The 24,342-nt window shown below is 35.2% G+C and overlaps 1 protein-coding gene across 1 annotated transcript in view; it reads left to right on the top strand.

The window, feature by feature from the left end:
- LOC136040894 (uncharacterized) overlaps window positions 1–24,342 on the top strand; it is a 72,301-nt gene that overhangs the window by 33,367 nt on the left and 14,592 nt on the right. The window contains exons 6-11 of the mRNA XM_065725308.1: window positions 7,676–8,020; window positions 13,180–13,308; window positions 16,364–16,491; window positions 18,234–18,443; window positions 20,556–20,728; window positions 22,697–22,910. Coding sequence (XP_065581380.1) covers window positions 7,676–8,020; window positions 13,180–13,308; window positions 16,364–16,491; window positions 18,234–18,443; window positions 20,556–20,728; window positions 22,697–22,910 — 1,199 coding nt within the window. The remainder of the gene's footprint in view (window positions 1–7,675; window positions 8,021–13,179; window positions 13,309–16,363; window positions 16,492–18,233; window positions 18,444–20,555; window positions 20,729–22,696; window positions 22,911–24,342) is intronic.

Here is a 24,342-nt window from a genome sequence, read left to right as displayed (position 1 = left end):
CTATTCGTTAAGTTAAAAATGACCCACCAAAAGTGTCATGCCTGAGAAAGTTTGTCTAATTTTAGAAATATGAAAAGCACCCCGATAAAGGGAACGGTCTTGATGAAAATTGGCCCATTAAATTTGACAGCGCTAAGCGTATTCCACGTCATATCCCCATCCCCCCACACACACATGTAAAATTTAGCAGTCTAAGAGAAAGCTTGTCAAATAAAAATAATGAAGAAAAGAAGGAATTTTGGAATATTCTACCCACATTCTTAAGTATAAACAGAATCTATGGTGTAGAATATCATATAGTATTTATTTTTATATTTGCGCTTATTTTAATTTTTCTTTTGTTAGTGGGTTTGAATTATCATAGCCGGGCAAGATAAAGGTTAAAAGAACTTTATTCGAAAATAAAAAATTCGTCATAATTGTAGAACAGCTGCTCTTTGTCTCTGATGTAAATATACAGAGATAAGAGCCTGGGACTAAGAAGTACAAGGAATTATTTCCCATTGACAAAAGCAAAATATCTGGGAGGGGAGACTATGTATCTTACCGACTGATTTGGGTGATGTTGCTATCAAGATTTCTTCATTTTTTGTTCTTTACCGACTGAAACTGGTCCTCTTTTATTGATCTACCTCTGATATTTCCATCAGCTCATTTATCTTGATGAAAAAAGGAAAAAGAATGGAGCCAGGCCATTATTTAACCACCTCAAATTTAAATATGATTGGCTGAGAACATTGGGGAAGGCAGTTCACCCTCGCCCGTGTGTTACGCCCCTGCCTACAACTATAGTATTTGATCTATAGTATTTCATCCATTGCTATCGAGAACGTGTCCACTAGGTGGTAGTTGGAAAGTTTTCCCGTCTGAAGTATATTTAGAGGAATTTTATTTCTACTTCAATGTGGTCTACGAAAACTTTAAGTCAAAACCAAAAATTTTTAAATTGACAAATTTCCTCATTTAAATAAGCGAGTAATTGTTAAATAAAGTCATTATGTCTTTGGCAATGTCGTAGTTTGGTGCCGCAAAAAACACAACTTTCTCTTGGGACAATCTTTTTGGTGTTTCCGTACGAATGATCCCTATCCGATCTTCTAGAAGCATTGGTTTGATACAGTCGCTCATCGGAATCGATGGTCTCTGATTGGCGTGTTTAATGCAAACACACATCCATGATCTTTCTTCGTAAAAAGGCAAAAATCCATATTTTGTGTAGATTGTAGCTTGAAATTTATGCTGTAGAGTTTTCTAATATGCTGAATCTAATGATGTGATTTTCATTAAAATCTTTCGCCTCTTTGGGGGTATCATCCCCATTTTGCCAATATCAGGCGATTTTTTTAGGCTTGTAGCGCTTGTTATGTAACATTAATCTTAATGAACCTGGTATAGTTGGAGTCAGCATAAAAAAGACAATTCTTTTGATCTATTAATTGTTTACCAAATTCCTTTCTTTTTTGTTATTATTGGCTATGGATGGTTACGAGTCACTCCTTATTGACAGTTCGCTACTCTGAACTGTTCTAATCTACATTATACATTCTACATGTATTTTCGAATATAGGTAGAATATTCCAGAATCACTTCTTTTCTTTATTCTTTTTATTATGTTGCGAGCGCAACACTTTGGTTTTGTCGTGTTTTTTTTTGTGTTCCTAGCACCCCGATATCAGCTTATTCCTAGAAAGTGGTAAGGGTCCAACCTCTGTAGTTTTTACGGAAAGTATGGACCATAGGCCGGATTAATAAATATGACTTTGCATTTCGGAAAGCTTCGTAGAACTCTTGCCTGGGGCCAAAAAAGATGGTTTTGCTTGTCCTTGAGCCAGAGCCTATAGTGTGTGAAGTGAAGTGGGGTTTTATTGCCTATGTCAGAGAAAACTATCTGAAGTTATGCAGTCAAGCTTTCGTTTCATCAAACTATGTTTCTGCTTTCGAGTGGAAAGTTCCGTTCTAGTAGGCAAGCAGCCAGGGCCCAGTTTCAAATTGAAGATGGACTAAAATCTACGTTAAATATATGCGGCAGTTACAGGGCCCCACAGCCAATTTATCTTCTTTGAGTGATAAATACAAAAATTTACAGAAACAGAAAGTGGCATTTTCCCACGGTTCCGAAAGTGCTGTCATCTATTGTTTCGACCCATTTCTGTTCGTGATTTCAGCTGAGTTTATCATTCGGTTTCTCGCACTTGGGATTGCAGTAGAGAAACTGTATCAGATGTACTTCTTAAACTTTAAAAGTTCTCTCATTGCTGAAGAAATTATAATTTATCCTCTGGCTCCTTTCTAAGTGATGACGTTAGAAACTTGACCTACGGCAAAAAAGTCAACTTTTGAACTAAGACAGATAATTTTTTTCAACTGAAAGTAAGGAGCAACATTAAATCTTAAAACGAGCAGCTATTATTATCTATAAGAAGGGGGGTGCCTCCTCCTCAACACCTCGCTCTTTACGCTAAGATTTTTTAATACTTTTAAAAATGCTTCTTATTGTTCTAATTAAGCGACCCTTGTGTTTGAGGAGTCGTTCTTAAAACGTTGGGATAACATTCAAACTTTAGCGTAAAGAGTGAAGCGTTGAAGAGGATGCAATCCCTTCATATACGTAATAATTAATGTTCGTTCTTAGTTTTAATTTTGCTCCTTACTTTCTGTTGGAAAACTTGTTTTTTATTTAATTTCTGTTTTTTTTTAAATAATGCCCGGAAAACATGCCCCACCTCCACGGAGAAATACCCTCCCCACTGAAATATCCTTTAGAAAATTCAATCCCAGTCAAAATTACCCTGGGCAATTACCCTTAACAACTCCACAGGTAAAATTGAGTCGGAAAAGAGAAAGCAAGACATAAAATTCCTGCAAATTCCCCCAGTCTATACTTATCCTGGCAACTCAACCCTGGCCCCAGTCGAAAAAAAACCTGAAGAAAATTTGTCCCACCCCCACCCGAAAATGTATGAATAGCTCCCAGTAACAAATACTATACGTAAACAATAGGCAAACTTCATAACTTAATTACCTTTCCCTGGGACTGTAGGGGGGTTATGTTATATCCAAAGACATAGTCATTGGGCCTTTCAACTATGATAAACATAATGGTATCTCAAAATTTTGATAGAACGATTTAGGGAAAAAGGCGGGTTTGTGGGCCTAGTTGCCTTCCAATCTTTTTGGTCACTTAAAAAGGGCACTTGAACTTTTATTTCCGTTCGAATGAGCCCTTTCATGATATTCTAGGACTACTCGATCGACACAATCGTCCATGGGGGAAAAAATGAAAAGAAACAAACAAATAAATACGCACCCGTGATCTTTCCTCTTGCAAAAAGTACAAAATTCCGCATTTTTTGCAGAAAGGAGCTAAAAACTTCAACAGTAGGCTTTTCTGATACGCTGAATTTGATGGTATTCATTACTTTTCAGGGGTTTCTCCCTTTTTTTTGTAAATACGGTAAATTTTCTCAGGCTTGTAGCCGTTAACGAGCAAGACTAAACTTAATGAAACTTATATATCTGATATCAGCATGTTAAGTCGATCCTTTTGATATATCTATTGGTAGTAAAATTCGGTTTTTTAGAGTTTCGTTTTTTTTAGCCGGATTGCCCTTTACATACAGTTCGTTACGACGAACTGTTTGATAAGACAATATACGATTCCAAACAAGTGAAAGCAATAATAATGCAAAGCTCCGATAAAATTAATAATCTCTTCAGGTATGAGATCCTTCCGCTTAATTTTTTGTTTTATATAAGTTAAGTTGAAAACGTATAAAAAAAATCAGAAAAAAGTAAAGGGTGGTATTGAAATCAACCATTTCAAACTTAACATATAATAACTATGGATGGAAAGGGGAAGCCTAAAACAAAAAGCAGCAAACAAATAGTCAGGTCAAACTTTAAACAAAGGGAATAAATGGGGCTACTGTCCCTTAAGTCCGCTAGGTCATTTGCGTTGGAATGTCACGAATTTAATTCAAGACAGCTGGCTAGTTAATATTTAGACATATATAAGACATATATAGACATATAGACATTAGACATATATAGTTAATATAATAGACAGCTGGTAATATTTTGACATATATTTTGATAAATATTTGGACCTCCGCCAAGTCATCCCCAGTGTTCAAAAAGAAAAAAAAAACAACAAAATCCAATCTTTCGAAGTGAACTTGATAAGAGGAGAAGAGATACCCAAGGAGTATCCGCCAAGGATTTGGCGGATGTCCTTGTCGGAATATTTGCTTATTTTTTGTCTTCATATTTTGCTAATGGCTGACAAAATCCTCGTTTTCTCACCTATTTGATTCTATTTTCGTTTATTATATTATTTCCTTTCTTGGTTTTATACGTCATGTATATCCAATGTGATCTTGGAATTTATTTAAATCTAGAACTTTCTGGGGAAACACGGGTGCGAAGGGTCTACTCCGTTTGCAATGGTTTCGTTTGCCCTATGTACTTCTTAAAGAAAAGGATATCTGTTGTTTCTATAAAAAAAAAGACTACAAGCCGTATTTCAAATTTTTTCTTTTCTTTTAGAAATGTTTTTGCCCGCTGGGTTATTTTCATTAAGAATGATCAATTTTCTTCTGTCGGCTTATGCTGAGGAATATTTGTGACGTACCCTCTATTGTTGGATTTATTATTTGTATTGAGGATTAATAGGAAAAGTTCATCATATTCATCAGTTTTCAACTTGTGCAATCAAAAGGAAGACTTGTTCAGAAAAATCACAAGGAATTTCTTGTATTTTTTATTTCATTTTTTTTTTCAACTTCGCCCCTCCCCCTTTTTTAAAATTATTGTTTATATGCCTTTGCCTGTATACAGACTTGTTTACAGATCGACTTAAAAGCGAAATAAGATATATAATAGATGATACGATATATTTCAACCAAAAAACAACAAAAGTCACACAACAAATACACTCACAATGGCTCCATACTACAATGGCCTGTAAAGGAGGAGGATAATAAAAAAAAATTGAAAATTAATTTATTAGAACATTGAGCTATTAAGCATTTAAGCACATTCTGTTTAAAACATTTATTTATGAGAAGAAAAAGGAGAACAAAAGAGACAGAAAGAGAGAGTGACAGGTCATTTGACTAAAAACCTACAACTCAAATCAGGTGATACGGGAATCCATAGACCTCGCAAAAATAAGAATAAAAAATATAAACATATAAAAGTTAACAGCTTAAAATTAACCTTTGAAAATCCACATGCTTAAAGGTACCAAATAAAATTTGATATTCTTTAGCCCTTCGATATCCTTTAGCCCTTCATCGCAGGGCTAAAATCAGACCGAACGCAGGGCAAATACTCTTCTGTTGTCAGTACAGCGGTATAGTCTACCTAATATAGTCAAATCTTAGTAGTCAAATTATAGTCATTATAGTCAAATATAGTCACATAGGATGCGCCATGCCTAACTGAGGTGTAACAAAATTAATCACAGTGGGATATAGGTTTATTTGAGGGGGTTATAAAGTGGTTCTTTTATTGTTTGCCGAATGCAAAGCCGAAGTATATAAAAAAAAATCAAACCGTTCGTGGTAACGAACTGTAGTAAGAAGCGACCCGGCTCAATAGTAACCGAAACTTTAAAAAATGGTATTTTGATACCAATAGTCACATCAAAAGAATCACATTCTAATGCTTATTTTAAATATATAAGTTTCATCAAGTTTAGTCTTACCCATCAGAAGTTACGAGCCTGAGAAAGTTTGCCTTATTTTAGAAAACAGGAAGAAACACCCCCTAAAAGTCATAGAAAAACTAAAATCACACCATCGCATTCAGCATATCAGAGAACCCCACTGTAGAAGTTTTAAGCTCCTATCTACAAAAACATGGATATTTGTATTTCTTGCTAGAAGACCAATCACGGGTGCATGTTTATTTGTTTGTTTTTGGTCCTATAATGTTACAAGAGATCATTCTAATGGGATCATTCTAATGGGAATTAAAAGTTCTAGTGCCCTTTTTAAGTGACCAAAAATATTGGAGGACATATAGGCCCCCTCCCAAAAGGGAGGGTGCCCCTTTTTCCCCCAAAGTTACCGGATCAAAATCCTGAGATAGTCATTTTATTTATTCACCATAGTCGAAAACCCTAATAACTGTGTGTTTGAGGACGACTTACTCTCCCACAGTTCCCGTGGGAGGGCTGCAAGTTACAAACTTTGACCATTGTTCACATATAGTAATGGTTATTGGGAAGTGTACAGATGTTTTTGGGTTTGGGGGGGGAGACATTTCGGGGGGCTTACGTGGGAGGATCTTTCCATGGAGGAATTTGTCATTGGGGGAAGAGAATTTCAATGAAGGGGGTACAGGATTTTCTAGCATTATCTAAAAAAAACAATGGAAAAATAAAAATGAAAAGGTTTTTCAACTGAAAGTAAGGGAGGCGTTCATTCCCTCGTAATAACTCGCTCTTTACGCTAAAGTATTTTTAGTAATTTCAACTATTTATTCTAAATAGTAAAGAGCGAGGTATTGACGATGAGGTGAACCCCCTCATATACGTAATAAAAACATACGAATATAGAAGTTGGTTACGTAAGTTAATTCGTAAGTTACGTATATTTCTTACTAATGACAACGTTCATATAAAATTAAAAGTTCTAGTCGGCTTTTTAAGCAACCAAAAATTGGAGGGCAACTAGGCCTCCTCCCCCACTCCTTTTTTCTTAAAATTTTTCGATTAAAACTATGAGAAAGCCATATAGCCGAAAAGAATTAATATGTAAATTTCGTTTTAATTATTTATGTGCGGAGAGCCAAAATCAAAACATGCATCAATTCAAAAACGTTCAGAAATTAAAAAAAAGCAAGTTTTATTTAACTGAAATTAACAAGCGACTGTAAAACTTAAAATGAACAGACTTACTCCGTATATGAAAGGAGCTTTTCCTCCTCAACGCCCTGCTCTTTGCGCTAAAGTTTTTTAATGTTTTAAGAAATAGAGTTAAGAGAAAGAGTCAAACTTTAGCTTAAAGAGCGGGGCGTTGAGGAGGAAAAGCCCCATTCATATAAGGAGTAATTTCTGTTCGTTTTAAGTTTTAATGTTGCTCCCTAATTTCAGTTAAAAAAGAACTGTTTTTTTTTTATTTCATATGATAAAAAGGAAACGACTTAGAAGAGATCAAATGAATAAAGCTGGGTAACACTTTGTTTACTACTATTACTAACTTCTGATTGCAGCACCAAGCCGCGTGACACCAGCACAGCTACACACGTTTCTCCTCCACCTCAATTTATTCAAAGCCTCCCTTTTTACAACTTCCCAAGAAGTTCTGATTTCCCGTAAGTCTTTCCTTACGACCTCCTCCCACCCCATACGGGAACTACCTGCCTTTCTTTTGGCCCTAGATCTTTGGCTGACAAGGACGATCTTTGGTAATCTGTCATCCTTCATCCGCAGAATGTGTCCCAGCCATCTCAACTTTTCTCTCACTATAGCCGTAGAAAGCAAGATTGAATCAATTTTTCGTACAGCTTACTGTATTAAGTACGATCAGCCGGACGGGTACATTTAAATGATTCTATATAGGTCTTTTATAACCAACTTTTTGATTTTCCTGAGTGTTGTTTGATAGTTTTGGTTGATGTTTATCTTAGAAGAGATATTCAGTTTCCTTCAGTCATTGATTTCTTTCAGGAAAATGCAAATCCAACTGAAATGAGAAAAGGTGAAACGCTGCAGCAGTATGCAGATCGACTTCGTTCAAACACTGATCGTATAACTGACGAGAGAGAGCGCGAACTAATCGCATTTTCTGCGCGCATGCAGCATGTCACCTCAGTTTTGATATCTGTTTGTGAAATATATGACACTACGAGGGAGTTTGAGGCTGTGTTGGAAAAAATAAAGAATATGCGTGACCAATTTGTGGAAGAAGAGGATGACATTGTTTACTTAAAAATGACTGGGATTGCACAAGCTTTCGTGTGCTCTGCCGATAAAGATTTGGCAAGTCGTGGCATAGAGCACCGAGACAGAGGAGTAAGATTATTTTATTATTTGATTGTTAGATCTATTAATACTAATATGATTTTATTTGGTTTTTATTATTATAATCTATTGATTTTATTATGAGATTACGAAATTCTATAAAATAATTATTTATGAGATTTTTGTATTTTATGTTCAAACTCTCTTTTTCAGGTGAAATTATTACCTGTATTAATAAATAATGAAATAGCATAAAAATGAATTTATTATAGATTCTACAGCAGAACCTACTTTACATTGGCTTATCATCAAAACAATGTAATTCCTTTAAAATACTGAAATCCCCTGTAGTACCTCGACTTTTTGAAACCATGTAGAATATATGGGCCATTGTGGAATTTTTGTAGGTCTGGTAACTCTACTTTGTTTGCTTTAATTGTAATTACACCATGGAGTGGGCATTGATTTTCTATATATATTTATATATGTTTGTAGTCATAGAGTAAATAAGGCGTTTTGTTTTCATGACCACTACGAAAATGTTAACACATTTTAAGAAAATGAGAAAAACAACGTGGGGGGTGATACAACCGACGTAACTGGAGCTTTCTGAATTTGTTTTGGAGGAATGGGGAAATGATATGAGGAGATAAAACGACCTCCAAGCCCCCCTCCCCTCAAAAAAAGTCAGTTTAGAGAAAAGGGCCTAAAACGTGGTGCATTCAAACCCCCCTCCCTGGAATTTTTCTGGATTCATAAAAGCGTAACAAAAATGTATATAAACAAATCTTTGATGCATTTTTGAAGTTTTTGTAAGAGGATTTCTAAAAGAATATTTTGCTAAAAGAACTAACAGTAATTTTTACTTCCCTAAAATCTATCAAATTTCGAGGCATACCCTTTTGTTCTGGTTGTAGCGATTGATAATTGCTCTGGTAATCGTAAAAATATATTGCAGTAACACATACTTCCTTCTCAGTCTATAAATTTTGAATCACCTTGTGTAGTTTATCACCCATGGATCTTAAAGAAAAAGCGTTTTTAATGGCTTAAATGTGAATAATGAAAAAGTGAAATGCGCCAATTCGTTTTACGAACAATGATCTTTGTTAGCTCTATGTATTGATGGTGGTATCTTAGATGCCCTTATCAGTCACGACTTATATTTATATTAAATAAAAAAAACAAGTTTTTTTAACTGTAAGGAGCGACATTAAAACTTAAAACGAACAGAAATTAACCCGTATATGAAAGGGGCTGCTCCTTCTTCAACGCCCTGCTCTTTACGCTAAAGTTTGACTCTTTCTCTCAACTCTACTTTTTGAAAACAGTAAAAGCTTTAGCGTAAAGAGCAGGGTGTTGCAGAAGGAGCAGCCTCTTTCATATACGGGCTAATTTCTGTTCGTTTTAAGTCGCTCCTTTCAGTTAAAAAAAACTTTTTTTTTAATTTAATTTCTGAACGTTTTTTAGTTAATCCATGTTTTGATTTCGGCTCTCCGCAGATGTATAATTAAAGCGAAATTTGCATATTTATTTATTTGGCTAAATGGTTTTCTCATAGTTTTGATCGAATAATTTTGCGAAAAAAGGAGGGGAAGGAAGCCCAGTTGCTCTCCAATTTTTTGGGTACTTAAAAAGGCGACTAGAACTTTTAGTTTTTACGAACGTTTTCATTAGTAACAGATATACGTAACTTATGAATTAGCTTACGTAACAAACTTCTATGTTCGTATGTTTTTATTACGTATATGAGAAGGTTCGCCCACTCGTCAATACCTAGTCAATAACTCTTTGCAATAAAGATTAAATTTTGTCCCCTGAATCACAAAGGCCGTAGAATAAATAGTTGAAATTACTAAGAATCCTTTAGCGTAAAGAGTGAGGTATTAGGAGGAGGTGAACCCCTTATATGCGTAATATTTTCTGTTCGTTTTAAGTTTTAATGCTACTCCATACTTCCAGTTGAAAAAAAAATTTCATATTTATTTTCTCATTGTTTTTTAAATAATGCTAGAAAATGCTGCGCCCCCTTTATGGAAATCTTCTTCCCCCATGACAAATTCCTCCATGGAAAATTTCCCCCACATAGCCCCCTCTTCTCAACCCCCCTTGCCAATCAAAAAACCCCCCTGAAAACATCTCTACATTTCCCAATAACCATTAATATATGCAAACACTGGTCAAAATTTGCAACTTGCAGCCCCTCCCACGGGGACTGTGGGGGAGTAAGTCGTCCCCAAAGACATAATTATAAGGTTTTTCGACTATGTTGAATAAAATGGCTATCTCAGAATTTTGATCCGACTACTTTGGGAAAAAAATGAGGGTGGGAGGGGGCCTAGGTGCCCTCCGATTTTTTTGGCCACTTAAAAAGGGCACTTGAACTTTTCATTTCCGTTCGAATGAGCCCTCTCGCAAAGTTCTAGGACCACTGGGTCGATACGATCACCCCTGGGAAAAAAAAACAAACAAACAAATGAACACGCATCCGTGATTTGTCTTCTGGCAAAAAATACAAAATTCCACATTTTTGTAGATAGGATCTTGGAACTTGTACAATAGGGTTCTCTGATACGCTGAATCTGATGGTGTGATTTTCATTAAGATTCTATGACTTATAGGGGGTGTTTCACCCTATTTTCTAAAATAGGGCAGATTTTCTCAGGCTCGTAACTTTTGATGGGTAAGTCTAAACTTGATGAAACTTTTATATTTAGAATCAGCATTAAAATGCAATTCTTTTGATGTAACTATTGGTATCAAAATTCCGTTTTATAGAGTTTTGGTTACTATTGTGCCGGGTCGCTCCTTACTACAGTTTGTTACCACGAACTGTTTGAAAAGTTTCTATGAATATGGATATATTTTTGGCTTTTAGAAACTACTTTATGATACGTACTATTGTGATTTCTGGAATTTCAAACCCTACTACCCTCCCCCCTCCCCATAATTTTTTTTCAAAAACCGTTATTTTTCTCTATTGCTGCGAAAATAGACTTAATTCAAATATAGGCTTTATTCAAAACTTTATTCGGATGAAGTCTTGAATTCTGGCACGCTTTTCAAGAAGCTAAAAACAGCGTCTCAATAAACTACCGTTTTTTGGGTTGTATTGGGCCAAAATGTCATCTGACCAAAAATTGATGGTTAATTGCGGTGCAAAATTCCACTTCTTACCTATCTATAGTAACAACAAAATTCATCCTCAACTCTTTTCATAGATCAGGTCCGCATGATAAAAGTTGCAACATCTACTCAAATTTGCATGATGAATGTCGAAATATCAGTAAGTATGTTTAAATGATTTTTATGGCACTTGGTATTTTCCAAGTGACATATAACGATCGTAAATTCTGTCGGTCTGTCTGTCTGTCCCGGTTTTGCTAGTTTAGGCACTTCCAGTTAAGCAAGGACGATGAAATTTGGCAGGCGTATCAGGGACATATTAAATGGGAAATAGTCGTTTCCCCGATTTCCCCGATTCGGGGAGTTGAGAGGGGGAAACCTAAAACTTGGAATACACTTAGAGTGGAGGGATCGGGATGAAACTTGGTGGGAAAAATAACCACAAGTCCAAGGTACGTGATTGACATAACCCGTGCGGATCCGCTCTCTGTGGGGGAGGTGGGGGGAGGGTTAATTCTGAAAAATTAGAAAAAATGAGTTTTTTTAACTTACGGAGGAATGATCGGTTCTTAATGAAACTTCATATTTAGAAGGATCTTGTAACTTAGATCTCTTATTTTAAATCCCTAGTGGATCCAGTGTGATTGGGGGGAGTTTGGGGGGGGGGGGACTGGAAATCTTGGAAAAACGCTTAAAGTGGACAGATCATGATTAAACTTGGTGGGAAGAATAAGCATAAGTCCAAGATACGGGACTGGTATAACCGGACCGGACTTGCTCTCTTTGGGGGAGTTGGGGGGGGAATTCGGAAAAAATAGAAAAAATGAGGTATTTGTAACTTACGAACGGGTGATCAGATCTTAAATGAAGTTTTATATTTAGAAGGATCTTGTGTTTTAGAGCTCTTATTTTAAATCCTGGTCAGATCCAGCGACATTGGCGGGAGTTGGAGGGGGAAACCGGAAATCTTGGAAAACGTGAAAATTGAGGTATCTTTATATTACGAATGGGTGATCGGATCGAAATGAAACTTATGTCTCAGATGTTCCATTTTCATTTCGAATCGGATCCGGGGACACAGGGGGTTTGAGGGGGAAACAGAAATCTTGGAAACCGGAAATCTTGGGAAACGCTTAGAGTGGAGAGATCGGGGTGAAACTTGATGGGAAGAATTAGCACAAGTTTTAGCTATGTGATGGACATAATTGGAACGGATCCGCTCTCTTTGGGGATTTGGGGGGGGGGGGATTTCGAGTGCTTTGGCGAGTTCGGTGCTTCTGGACGAGCTAGGACGATGAAAATTGGTAGGCTTGTTAGGGACCTACACAAATTGACTTGATGACAAGTCGTTTTCCCGATTCAACCATCTGGGGGACTGGAGGGACAGGAAAAATTGAAAAAAAGAAGTATTTTTAACTTACGAATGGGTGATCGGATCTTAATGAAATTCGATATTTAGAAGGAACTCATGTCTCAGAGCTTTTATTTTAAGTCTCGACCAGATCCGGTGACATTGGAACGCTTAGAGTGGAGAGGTCGTGATGAAACTTGGTGGATATAGTGAGCAAATGTCGTAGATAATTGATTGACATAACCGGGCTGAATCCGATCTCTTTGGGGGAGTTAGGGGGGTCTAGTGCTTTGGCGAGGTCGGTGCTTCTGGACGTGCTAGGACGATGAAAATTTTTAGGCGTGTCAGGGACCTGTACAAATTGACTTGATAAGGTCGTTTCCCCCGATTCGACCATTTGGGGGACTGAAGGGAGAGGAAAAATTAGAAAAAAGAGATATTTTTAGCATACGATTGGGTGATCGGATCTTATGGAATTTTGATATTTAGAAGGACCTCGTGTCTCAGAGCACTCATTTTAAATCCTGATTGGTAGCAAGCTTCTGATTTTCCTTTTAAATCAATCTATTGATTCTTAGAATTTTGCTAGAGCTCATGATTAGAGCTCTTTGGCTATTGGCTCTTCCGACCTCGTCACAAGGGCTATATGAGCTATTAGCTCTTGTTACATTATTTTTCAGTTTAATTCAGGTTCATCTGCCATCATACTAATAGCTGATTTTTTTTATTTCAGTCGCAAGTTGTTATGATGGCTCGCGATAAACTTTTTCAAGATATAGCATCGCCACCAACAGGATGGAGTGTCCAAAACTGCATCAGAGAGTTAGAATTTCAAACTATGGTTGTGATAGAAATATCATGGGTAATATTTTTTACCTTATCCACTACTCTAGTTTTTTAAAGGTTTTAAAGAAATATTTTTGAATTAAGAGTTTCGAACTAAGGTTGTAATAGAAGTTCCTTGGATGAGGTTGTTCTTACCTTATCCACTGATAAGGATTGTTGTGTTAGAAATCTCTTGGGTGAGCCTCTTATTTTCACCTTACCTGCTAATTTAATGTTGTTCCATTTTTAAACTGTCTGTGAAATATCATAGCGAGATTTCTTTTTTACCTCTCCTTTGGCTTGAATGTTGTCACGAAAAGAATTTGAAGTCTATCCAAGAGTCTGAATTTTAAACAATGGCTTTGATAGAAATAAACTCTCACATCACGCTGTCTTTCTATTTACACTTGAAATGAATTGAAACTATCGAAAACGGGTGAAACTTTTAATAAGTCTGACCTTCAAAATAAATAGAAGCTTTTATGCAAATAATATTAGAAATCTTAAATATTTGGGCTTCACATTCAGAAGCTATTTATCAAACTTGAAAAAAGTGGGGGAAATAATAAGAAAAATACTAGCTGAAACACATTTAGGTAACGTAAAATGATGAGAGAAAACGCAAACGCTATGCAGAAAAAAGCCAAAACAACGAAATATACCCTTAACTAATTAAACTATAGTTGCAGCTTTTAAGAGGATGCGGTACCTTAAAAATCATTTAGCGAGTCTCAGCACCGATTGACCGCCACAAAGACAAAAAATCCATTAGTGGATTTTCCCGGGGGACTAGCTATTATTGTGAGCTATTGAGAATCTGCGGTTAAAATACGAAGTTCGACTAAAATTTTACGTCTTTTTCGTCGGCAATCGGGTTAATCAAATAGGTTAGCATGAAATGGAACTTCTAAAGCTGCTTAAATGATAATTTCATCGACCCGGTTTTTAGCGTTTTAAGCGTTTTAGTGTTCTTGCCTGTATGCAGGAACATCATATTATGGGTTTTCCCTTATTTTAGTAATCAATCTCTAAATAGCCTACTGAATACACTAAATACTAAATTCCCTTGATAACCAACATTTTATTGAATTTCTTGGCACTACCTATTCAAAATGTTAACTACATTGTTTTATTGTTGCTTTCTTTTGACAACCCCCCCCCCCCAAAAAAAAAGCTCTATTCCTCAGCTGGAATAAGACGCTTATGAAGATCAATCCATAGAAGAAAACCAAATTTTCAGACACATCAACACATGGCATTCTTCGCAAGACAATTTGCTATCAAAATTAATCAGTAACCATTTCCGGAATTGATCAGCAGAAATTGAGAATCGATGATCCAATGCTAACGTACCGGTTCGCATCTAAAGGAAACCTTGTTTTCATCCGCTAACCACCTGCTACGCCCAAGTCGCCCCGTTATTCCATGTTTTTAGCGTTCTTGCCTGTATACAAGAGCATTTCCTGGGTCCACCGTTTCCTGCACTTTAAAAAGAAAGTTTGGCTCAATTTAATCGAAAAAAAGTCATACTTTCACGTGATGTAAGTTTCTTTAAAACCGAATATATCTATCTAAGATTTTTGGGAAAGTTGGTGTCGGCTTCTATTTGTCTGTCATTTTTTCGGATCTCTTATTAAAGCTCTACAAGTTATGGCGAGACTGCTTAATCAATTCTAAATAATTTGGCTACGCAAACTGAAAAAGTTTATAAATGGCCGATATTGGGTGATTCTATAAGGTACCACCTCCGTTTGAACAAGTGACCAATATGGGTCCTTTGAACAAGTACCTAAAAATGGGATTGGCTCCGGATGATTTGAAATGGGTAATGCATGTAAGGGGGAATTTTATGCCTCTTGGAGAACGTAGGAATTATTTAGGGAGAAATAGATTGAGGGATGGTCCTTACAGTTGCCCTATGTATGGAGAGATGGATGAGTCTTTGCATCATTTTTTAGGGGATTGTAGGGAGTTGAGGGAGTTGCGCTTGGAAATATTTGGTAGGGAGGTTGGGGGGGGGGGGAATTAGATTTTGGAAATTTTAAGAAGAAGGTGTTACTTAAGTATAAATAATATTGGAAAGTTCTTCCGGGTAGGCATGACGTATCGTGATGTTTTCTTAAATAATTAAAATGTCTTTTCAGTCTATGTTTGTTGCTGTATTTTTTCACTTGTTTTGCGTATGTCACCATGGTCCAATTGGGACCATGGCTTTTCGTTCAATTTTAAACAGAAGCCAGGTTCGTCCTGTAGGTAGCAGTCACACTTTATATTGTGAATAATCATATCGTACTTTATAATTAAAACTTAGAATCAGCACCTGTAAAAGGGAATTAAATATCCTGAACTCAGGATATTTATGGAACATTTAAAGCAGGCTGATATTGAACACAGCAACAACAGCGGGTATTTAAAACAAGGCTAATTGCTAAATCCAAAAAGGGATTGCCACCTATAAAGTAAAACTAAATATCCTGAATTCAGGATATTTATGCGTTATTTAAAAACGCTGATATTTATCGTAGCTACAACAGAGGGCATTTAAAACACGCTGAATACAGCATGTTTTTCTGCGTTATTCTATAAATTTTTGACTTTTTCTTCGTTTGAAAGAAGTTTTTTTTTGTATTAATTTCGAAAACAGAGGACATTTTCATTATTATTATTATTATTATTATTATTATTATTCTGTTAAAAAAAAACACAAGTAAGAAAAGTATGTTTGTCTTTTTTTGTTATTTTTCTGTTTTATTTTGTTAGATATAAAACACAAATAAGACACGCATATTTGTTTTTATTTTGTGTGTTTGGTTTATTTTTATTTATTAATTTTCTTTTTGTTATTTTTTGGTGGATAAAAAAACATAAATCAAGCACATAGACAAAGGTCACAGGTCCAATTTTTTGCTTGGGGTTGGAACAAAAGTTCACTTATATCAATTTATTCTAAACCGGTTTTATAGACACTATTTGTGTCAAACACCACGTTTAAGTGTTTTCCACACTATATAAACCTAAAATTCCGTCAGTTGACCTTAAGACTAAACGGGTGACGAGATATTGAAGCTTTGTTGAAAGTTGTTGTATTTCAGTGTTATCCATTGGTGTTTCCTGAAGATGGCGATGTGATTTGGCTGCTGAAGATATTGCGCACAATTTTTCAAAAGTCTGGAGCAATTTCAAGAATGACACGCTTCTTGAATGGACCAATCTGTGATATGTAAGTTGGGATGTTTTACAATAATTAATTACAATATTTAATGTAATCACAATGATTACAATTAATTACAGTAATGTAGGTTGAAATGTTTTCTTTGTGTCTTTTGTTTCAGCAGAAACAGAACTATGTTTCTGCTATGGGAGCTGTGACGTTTGATTTGTAACCTGTGACGTGTGATCCGTATTGAATTATTAATTTTCAAAAATTTTACTTGTTTATCTTTGGTACCTGTCGCGTGATAACTTAAATGCAATTCAGCACAACCAAGCCTCATTGGCATAGGATAAATGATTGCGTTGTGGTAAGATCTTCTTTAGACAGTTTGGTGTCCACAAGAAAATGTATTTCGCGTTTGTTCTTCCTCTGTTGAAGTGTATCCGTAAAAAATCGCTATACATATACATATAGAATAATAATAAAAGGATGAAAATACTTACAGAACCTAAATCTTGCTTATGATTCATTGAACCAATTCTATTTTTGGCTGATAATTCCTTCTGGTTCTGAAACTAGAAAAAGAAAAGGATCTGTGTGACAGTTCCGCCATTGATATAGAGAGGATATAGGAAACTTCTTATGGCCACGCAAAAATATCTCTACTCCTACTCCTACTGCTGCCTGACTGGGCTCTAATGCTAAGTTTGTTAAGTTTGACTTTTTGATTTTCTTTTAATCTAAATTATTCACGAGATTAACCAAAAAAAGTAATAAAACTAATTGGTCTTTAGCTTATCCAAAAGTAATCAGACGCAAGGTGTGAGTTAATTTGATAGTTAAATCCATAAAAAATCTGAAAATTCCCAAATACTTATGTAGCATGGATATACTATCAGTACTGGATTCAGTAATATAACCTAAAGTATTTTGTGTTTGATTTTGGTGTTATGATAGGCTCAAACTAGAAAAGGATCTGTTGAGCTGGCGCATCAGTTTCATTAGAGGACTCTGGTAACGTTTGATTCTGAGTCCTGTATTTTTAACTACTGTTAAAAATATTGAGCTATTAACTACTTTATTATTGAGCTGAATCTCAGCTATCGAATGGTAGAAAAATTGTAATTTTATGTTGAAACATTAAAATCTTAACGTTTAGCTGTTTGAATTGATTCAGTGAAGAATAACGCAAGCATGTAGGAATCATGGGGGGGGGCAGCAAAAGACATTTTATGGAAACACAGCTCAATAAGGAATAGCTTACATTTGAAGACGTAGTTGTCTTTGGGAGTCAATAGATTTTTAATGTTTTAATTTTTACGGAAGAAAAGTGCTGTCAGGTTTAACTAATTAGTTCTGATGATTTATTATTTTGGTAGACAAAAAATGTGGTACTGCCATACAACTTCATAATTTTGAAATAACTAAATCTTTGAAAGTCGTTGTTTAAAAATAGATATTTGAAAGTCGTGGTTTTCATTTATGAACAGACCTAAGATACGAGAGGGGGGGGGCTAAAATATTTGTATTTTGATGCCCTTGATACCTTAAGAAAAAATACATCTTTAAAACTAGCTTTCTCTTTTGTTCTCTCTTAGCTCTTTCTTATCTTTTCTCTTATCTCTTTTCTGAGTATCGTTATTATTAAGAATGAAAAAAACATCGGATTTTTCAGCTTATCTTCTTAGCTTTATATGCACTGCAAGATATTGGCTTTTGAAATACCGTAGCCAATCTCCTCTGTAACATCCGACTCTTGTAAGCTTGTGTAACATCATATAGTTTATTTGTTCATATTTTTCTTTAAGATACGGCCCGATACATACATCTCTTGTCCAAGCATTGTATGACGAGCTGAATCAAGCACCACCAGAAGCATTTTTTGAGAATTTAGGGCCAGAATTGCCCTCATCGTTTCTTCCTGGAAGTCCAGCGAGTTCAATTTGGTCTTATGATAGTGGGCCATCTTCCGTTCTTCAACCTCCGTCTCTTCCTCCCCCTCCGTCAAACGTTCAAAGGTATAGTTATTTTATAACATATCTATTTTAAAAGTATGTCGTTATATTTGTTTATTGTATTTATTTTATCTAATATATATTTTTGTTATTTTGTATCTAGTTCCAGGGGACCGAAGTTCGCTCGGTGAAAAGAACGATATTTTTTTTTAATGGATTTTGGAGAAAAACTTTAATTTCATTTTATTTTATTCGCCGTAGAAGGTAAAACTATAGAGTATTGGAGGTCCGGGTATTTGTGTCTTCATTCATGTTTGAAAAAGATTTTTTTCCAAAAACGAATTTGCCCCAAGCAGTGACTCATCTAGATCGTTTTCTTTTTAATTCTGGAAAACGAACAATTATCTCGTTAACAGCAATCTTATTAAATAGACTATAGTTGACAATAATTTGGTCCCCTGACATGCAAATTATTATTATAATTTTTCTTCCGCAATGCCTACATTTGATGCGGAGCAATTAAGAATCCGTGCTTCTTTTCACAGCTATTAAACGATTATGTTTTCTCTGGAAGCTCAGAATCAACTAATTTATCAACAAAGAATTTGCGATTAGAAACTCCTTCTACTTATGCCCAAGGCTTTCAACTTTCAGAGGTCTCTAATTTCGGTCAGCGGACTAGAAGTAGGAATATGTTATGGGGCCTGAAATAAAAGTATTTTCGGGTAGTCGTGACCAATCTATATAATTTTTTTAATACCGGAAAACGATAGTATGTAAATTTTCAAGAAATAACAAATCATAGCGCCGTTATATAAACGAGCAATAATTGTATATTTAGTGATTTATGTATGTATTTTTTTTCTCTCGGAAACAGCTCCATATTTTTTCGGTAAAATTGAAAAGTTTGTAGAATTTTAAAATTGCATATTTTTTCTGGTGATTGCAAAATATTTGCATATATTTTGACAAGGGGTTACAACAATTCAGAAACCTTAAAAAAGAAAATCATAAGTTTGAAGCTAGTAGAGATCGTTGTTAGAAAAAAATAACTACTTAAGATGTTTATCAACCATTTTATCAAATTTTATTATTTTTAGGGTATTTTATTTATTTCAAGATTGTGTTTTTGTTTATTTTATTTGCTTTATTTTATATTTTTAAAAGGTAGATTTAAAAGATTATTTTAACAATTTATTAAAACCTTTCATCTATGAAAAAAAAATGCGAAAAGAGGATTAGGAGAATAAAATGAAAAGGAAACTTCTAACAGAGGGACACACACACACGTCTTAACACGAATAAACCAAAATTATCATTCCAACTCAAAACAACTCCCACCAGTAAATACAATCTAGTACTGCTACTAACAACAATTCACCGCAGCACCAAGCCGCCTGATACCAACATAGCTACGCTCGCTCCTCCTCCATCCCAGTCTATTCAAAGTATCCCTCTTCACAACTTCCGAGGAAGTTATCATTTCCCTCAAGTCTTTCTTTACGAAATTTTCCAACCCAAACTGTGGGCGATCTGCTTTCCGTTTATCCCTAGATGGTTGGCCGAAAGGATAATACTTGGCAATATCGTTCATCCGCAGAACGTGCGATCGCCATCTCAACCTTTCTCTCAATATGGCCCTAAAAAGTGAAATTAAACCATACTTTTCATAGAGTCTTCTGTTTGAAATACACTGTTTGGGCAGTCAGTCAGGTACCCAAAACAGTCAGTAGGCAGTTTCACTGGAAAACATCTAGCAAATCAGTCTCTGGTTTTTCGAGCGCCTATGCCTCAGAGCCATACCTCAAGACAATCAACTGTTGATTTCAATTACTAAGGTGTCTACTTTCTCAAGAATTTTAAAGACCCCCTTAATACGTATTTGCATGTATTGAGTCCAAAACTAGAGTGCGAGTAAAATTTTGTTAGATTCTAAATCCTAAAATAAAAAGTTAAATCCTTGAGAATGAAACTTGTTCTGACGAAAAGCTGAAACATCTTTATTGGTTCTCCTGTAGATTTTTGGAAATTGGAGACATGCTCTTTTGAAATGCTAATGCACGTGATGATATTGATCTTAAGGGTTTATGTGACCGTAAGTAATTATATGATGTTTTTAATTATATGGCATTATTTGAGTTATTTTCAATATTTGTAATACGACTTTTATTTTAGACGTTTGCGGTTTGGCCGATCCAACACACATGGCTCCCTTCAGGCTAGGCCTCAGGTAATGGTGCGACCGAAAGATCTTCCGAATGGTGCCAATCGTGTCTTACAGAGCCTTGGAATCTCATCACAAGCACAGAGGCCAGGACTGACTCAGTCTATCCGCTCAGGGTCGATGAGTAAGTAATATTTTTAGTCTATGCCTCACTTGGCTGGGAGTGAAAGGTATCCCCAAATTCTGTCATCACGAAAAGTACTATTATAAGTTGGCAGATCTCGACCAAATCTGGTTGTCAGTAAAATGTGTTAGGGAGGGGATTGTGGTTGACCAACCTTGTGCAATAAGGTCTCATCCATAACTGGCTGTCAGATTTGGTCTCTCAGAGTGGACAAGTTAGTACACTTTACAGTCTGAAGGAATAGAAAGACAAAGCGTCTTCCAAGGTAAAGATGGCCATCTTTTCTCAGTTTGGACGTATTTTTTGCCACTTTTGGTAACTAGGAATAATTTACAGGTTACTGCTAATTTGAGAGTTTTTTTCATTCTCAATTGTTTAGTCTAGAGAATTTGACTCAGCAAAAATGAATAATTTCAATGCTGTATTCGTAGCTGTATTTATAGAAACTTGTAGCAATAGAATAGAGGTTTAAACTCATGAAATCTCGTTTAGTTTTCTGCTTTATGACCTATTAAAATTTTGAGCATCCATGTTGAACAGGTTTCAACTATTTGCCAAAAACGTTGCATTTTTTTTGTGAAAAAGCTTGTTGTTCTCATAAGTTCGTAAAACGCGTTCCATAACGTTTTACGTAAAACGTACAACGACGAGTGAAAACGCTAGTCATGCCTTCATATTTTTTTCCGGTGAAATGAACGATTGACAATTAATGACGCAGCTTTTTGCTATTAATATTATATTTGAGAGTAAAAGAATTCTTTTATTGAATTTCGAATCTTTTCTCAAATTTGTTTATTGAATTTGTTTTTGATTAATTTGTCGTTTTGATTGAAGCGAAGATACTTGAGTTTTTTTTTTTTTTTTTTTCTTATTTACAAAAGTCTTAGATTCTCTGTGAGGAGCAGGCCTTTGCCTGGCACATGGAAATATGTATATGTATCTTGCTGCTTCGTTTCTCGATGTATACGAAACTTCTCGGGAAGAAGACAATAACACTAAAAAGATGTTTTAAATAACACTAAAAACACTAAATAACACTAACAATAAATAACAATAAATAACAATAACACTAAAAAGATGTCTGTATGCACAACTATTGTGTTCATTGCCTAAAAATTCTCAGAACATAAATAACAACTTTTCTTGCTTAGCATTTATTTATATCGTCAGTCATAAAAAGCGTCAGGGTTCGCTTAAAGGTTTTTGCTTAATATAGAAATAAGAAAAATTTATTTTCATTAAGAAAACATAAGAGGCTTTCATTTTAGCATTACAATATAAGAAGTTTCCTAGCTTACCTTTATTTGTGTTTATGGAATCTTGCGTAAAAGAATCTTGGAAATCTTTTGTAGTAAAATTTTCTGTTAAAGGAATAATTAATAAGGATCATTTTCATGCTATTGATGTTGATTCTTGCTTTTGATTTTGATATTTTGCTGGTTTGATGAATTACTTCCATAACCTTTGAACCAACAAGGTGCAAAACAACTTGAAATTTATAGGATAGTAATAGCAATATTCAGGATAAACATTATTTAGATCGCTTCCATGTTGGCTCTCCTATTCAAAAACCTTTTATATGCTCAATATTTTGTTTAAATTAAGGACAGATACCCCCCTAAAGACATGGCAAGTTCCAATGGTGCAGTCAGACTTTAATGAGGGTTGACAACATATCTAAAGGGTTAAAAGTAGATTTCACCAGCTTACTATAGCTAAAACCAAGTTAGGGCTTACTAGAATTATGGAACCTTGTATTTCCTTCCAGCAGAAAATTGGACAGTTAAGACTGGAAGTAAATGGACTTCGCAAAGCCTGTTGATAAATCTGCGCATCCTCATTTATTTCAACCAAATTATTTTTGAAAATATTTGAAAGGAATGAGGGGGGGGGGCTCCAATAAATTAGTCACATCCTCATCCCTGGAATTTTTCTAATACTGATTTTCATCTTTTTTCATTTTTACAGGTGGTTCGGAAGTTTCCTCAAAGCAGGTCCGTCGAAACCTTTTTAGCAGTTCACCAAAGAAGAATAGAACTTTGTTCAGGTCAAATACAGCCCCTGGTCCTATTAGTGTACCTACTCCACCTCTTAGTGACGGACCACCTGCTGCCAAAGCTTTAAAAGTGAAATCACCACCCAAAGCAGCCAAGGACCCAAGGAAGGAGGTGACGCCTAAAAAGTAAGATTCTCTATCCATTCATGTGGTCTTTTAATCTTTCTGTCTCTTTCTTTATAATTAAGAAAGCTTTCAGTATAAGGATTTAAAACTGTCAAGGGAAACGTAACAAGCAAGATTTGTATATATATTTTTACTTATTCTGAGATATTCCCTCTTTTTCAAAATTTCAAGTCGCATAATCCTTTTTTGGTTCTGAGAAATAGTCTTTTTCCTCAATTTTCCTTTTTCATCCTTTTTTCATAATCTGATCTTGCTTTGTGTTTTTGTATAATCGATCCTGTTCAACGATTTAACACTAGATTTTCGTACTTTCTTCCTGGTCAATTATAGATGCCAGCAGTGAATGCTGTATATTCCTGTGGCACTTTTATTTTAACTGAGGAATAAAAATAGTCGAACCCTTATTTTCTATTCCCGACCATATTTTCTCTTTTTCTCTAATCGATCCTCTAGGCCTGGTTTTCTAAAATATTTCTAACTTTTTAATAGCTATAAATAGTGTAATGTTATTGTTTTCATGTTCATGTGCTAAACCGGATTGGGTTACAGGAAAAGATATAGAGGAAAATGTAAAACTTTGTGACACATTGAATGTGAGGGAAGATTTATTTTGTGAGGAAGAATTAGCGATAGTACTAACAGTATAAAGAGTAATAAGGTTCAAGGTGCTGATAGTGCGATAAATGAGTTTCTTAAATATGGTGGCTCTGGGGTTAGAAATAAGTTACCGATTTTCATGAATATGATTTTATGATTAACATATTAACTCTTAGTCTAATAATTTAGAAGTGCCTGAGTCATCGAACACCTTTGGCCTTCAATTTTATACATTTTGAGAATGTGCTAAACCGAGACACAGTTGCAGGCAAAGATGTAGATGAAAGTGAAAAAGTTTGTGACACCTTGAATGTAAAGGAAGATTTGTTTTGTGAGGAAGTATTAGAGACAGTACTAAAAGGATTAAAAATTAATAAGGCTCCAGGTGCTGATAGTGTGATAAATGAGTTTCTTAAATACGGTGGCTTTGAGGTTAGAAATAAGATACTGAAGATTATGAACAAGATTTTTGAAAAAGGAGAGGTACCTAATGATTTTAGGAAAACCTTAATTAAACCACTGTATAAGAAAGGTGACAAGAGTGAGTGTTGTAATTATTGAGTCTCTATAGGCAGCAAATTGCTTGGTAATATGATACTTTTTAGACTAAGAAATGCTGTAGACAAAGTTTTAAGAGAAGAATAGTGCAGTTTTAGAAAAGGTAGAGGATGTGTTGACCAAATTTTCACTCTCAGGTTCATAATTGAGAAGTACCTGAGATATCAAACACCTTTGACCCTCAGTTATATAAATTATGAGCAAGCGTTTGAGTCAGCTGATAAAGCGTTTGAGTCAGCTGATAAAAGAGATTTAGCGAAGGTCTTATCCTTGTATG

The sequence above is a fragment of the Artemia franciscana genome, chromosome 21 (genome assembly GCF_032884065.1).
Source record: "Artemia franciscana chromosome 21, ASM3288406v1, whole genome shotgun sequence".
Taxonomy (NCBI): domain Eukaryota; kingdom Metazoa; phylum Arthropoda; class Branchiopoda; order Anostraca; family Artemiidae; genus Artemia; species Artemia franciscana.
Note: the sequence above shows the minus strand (reverse complement) of the source record. Positions and strands in the feature narration are given on the sequence as shown.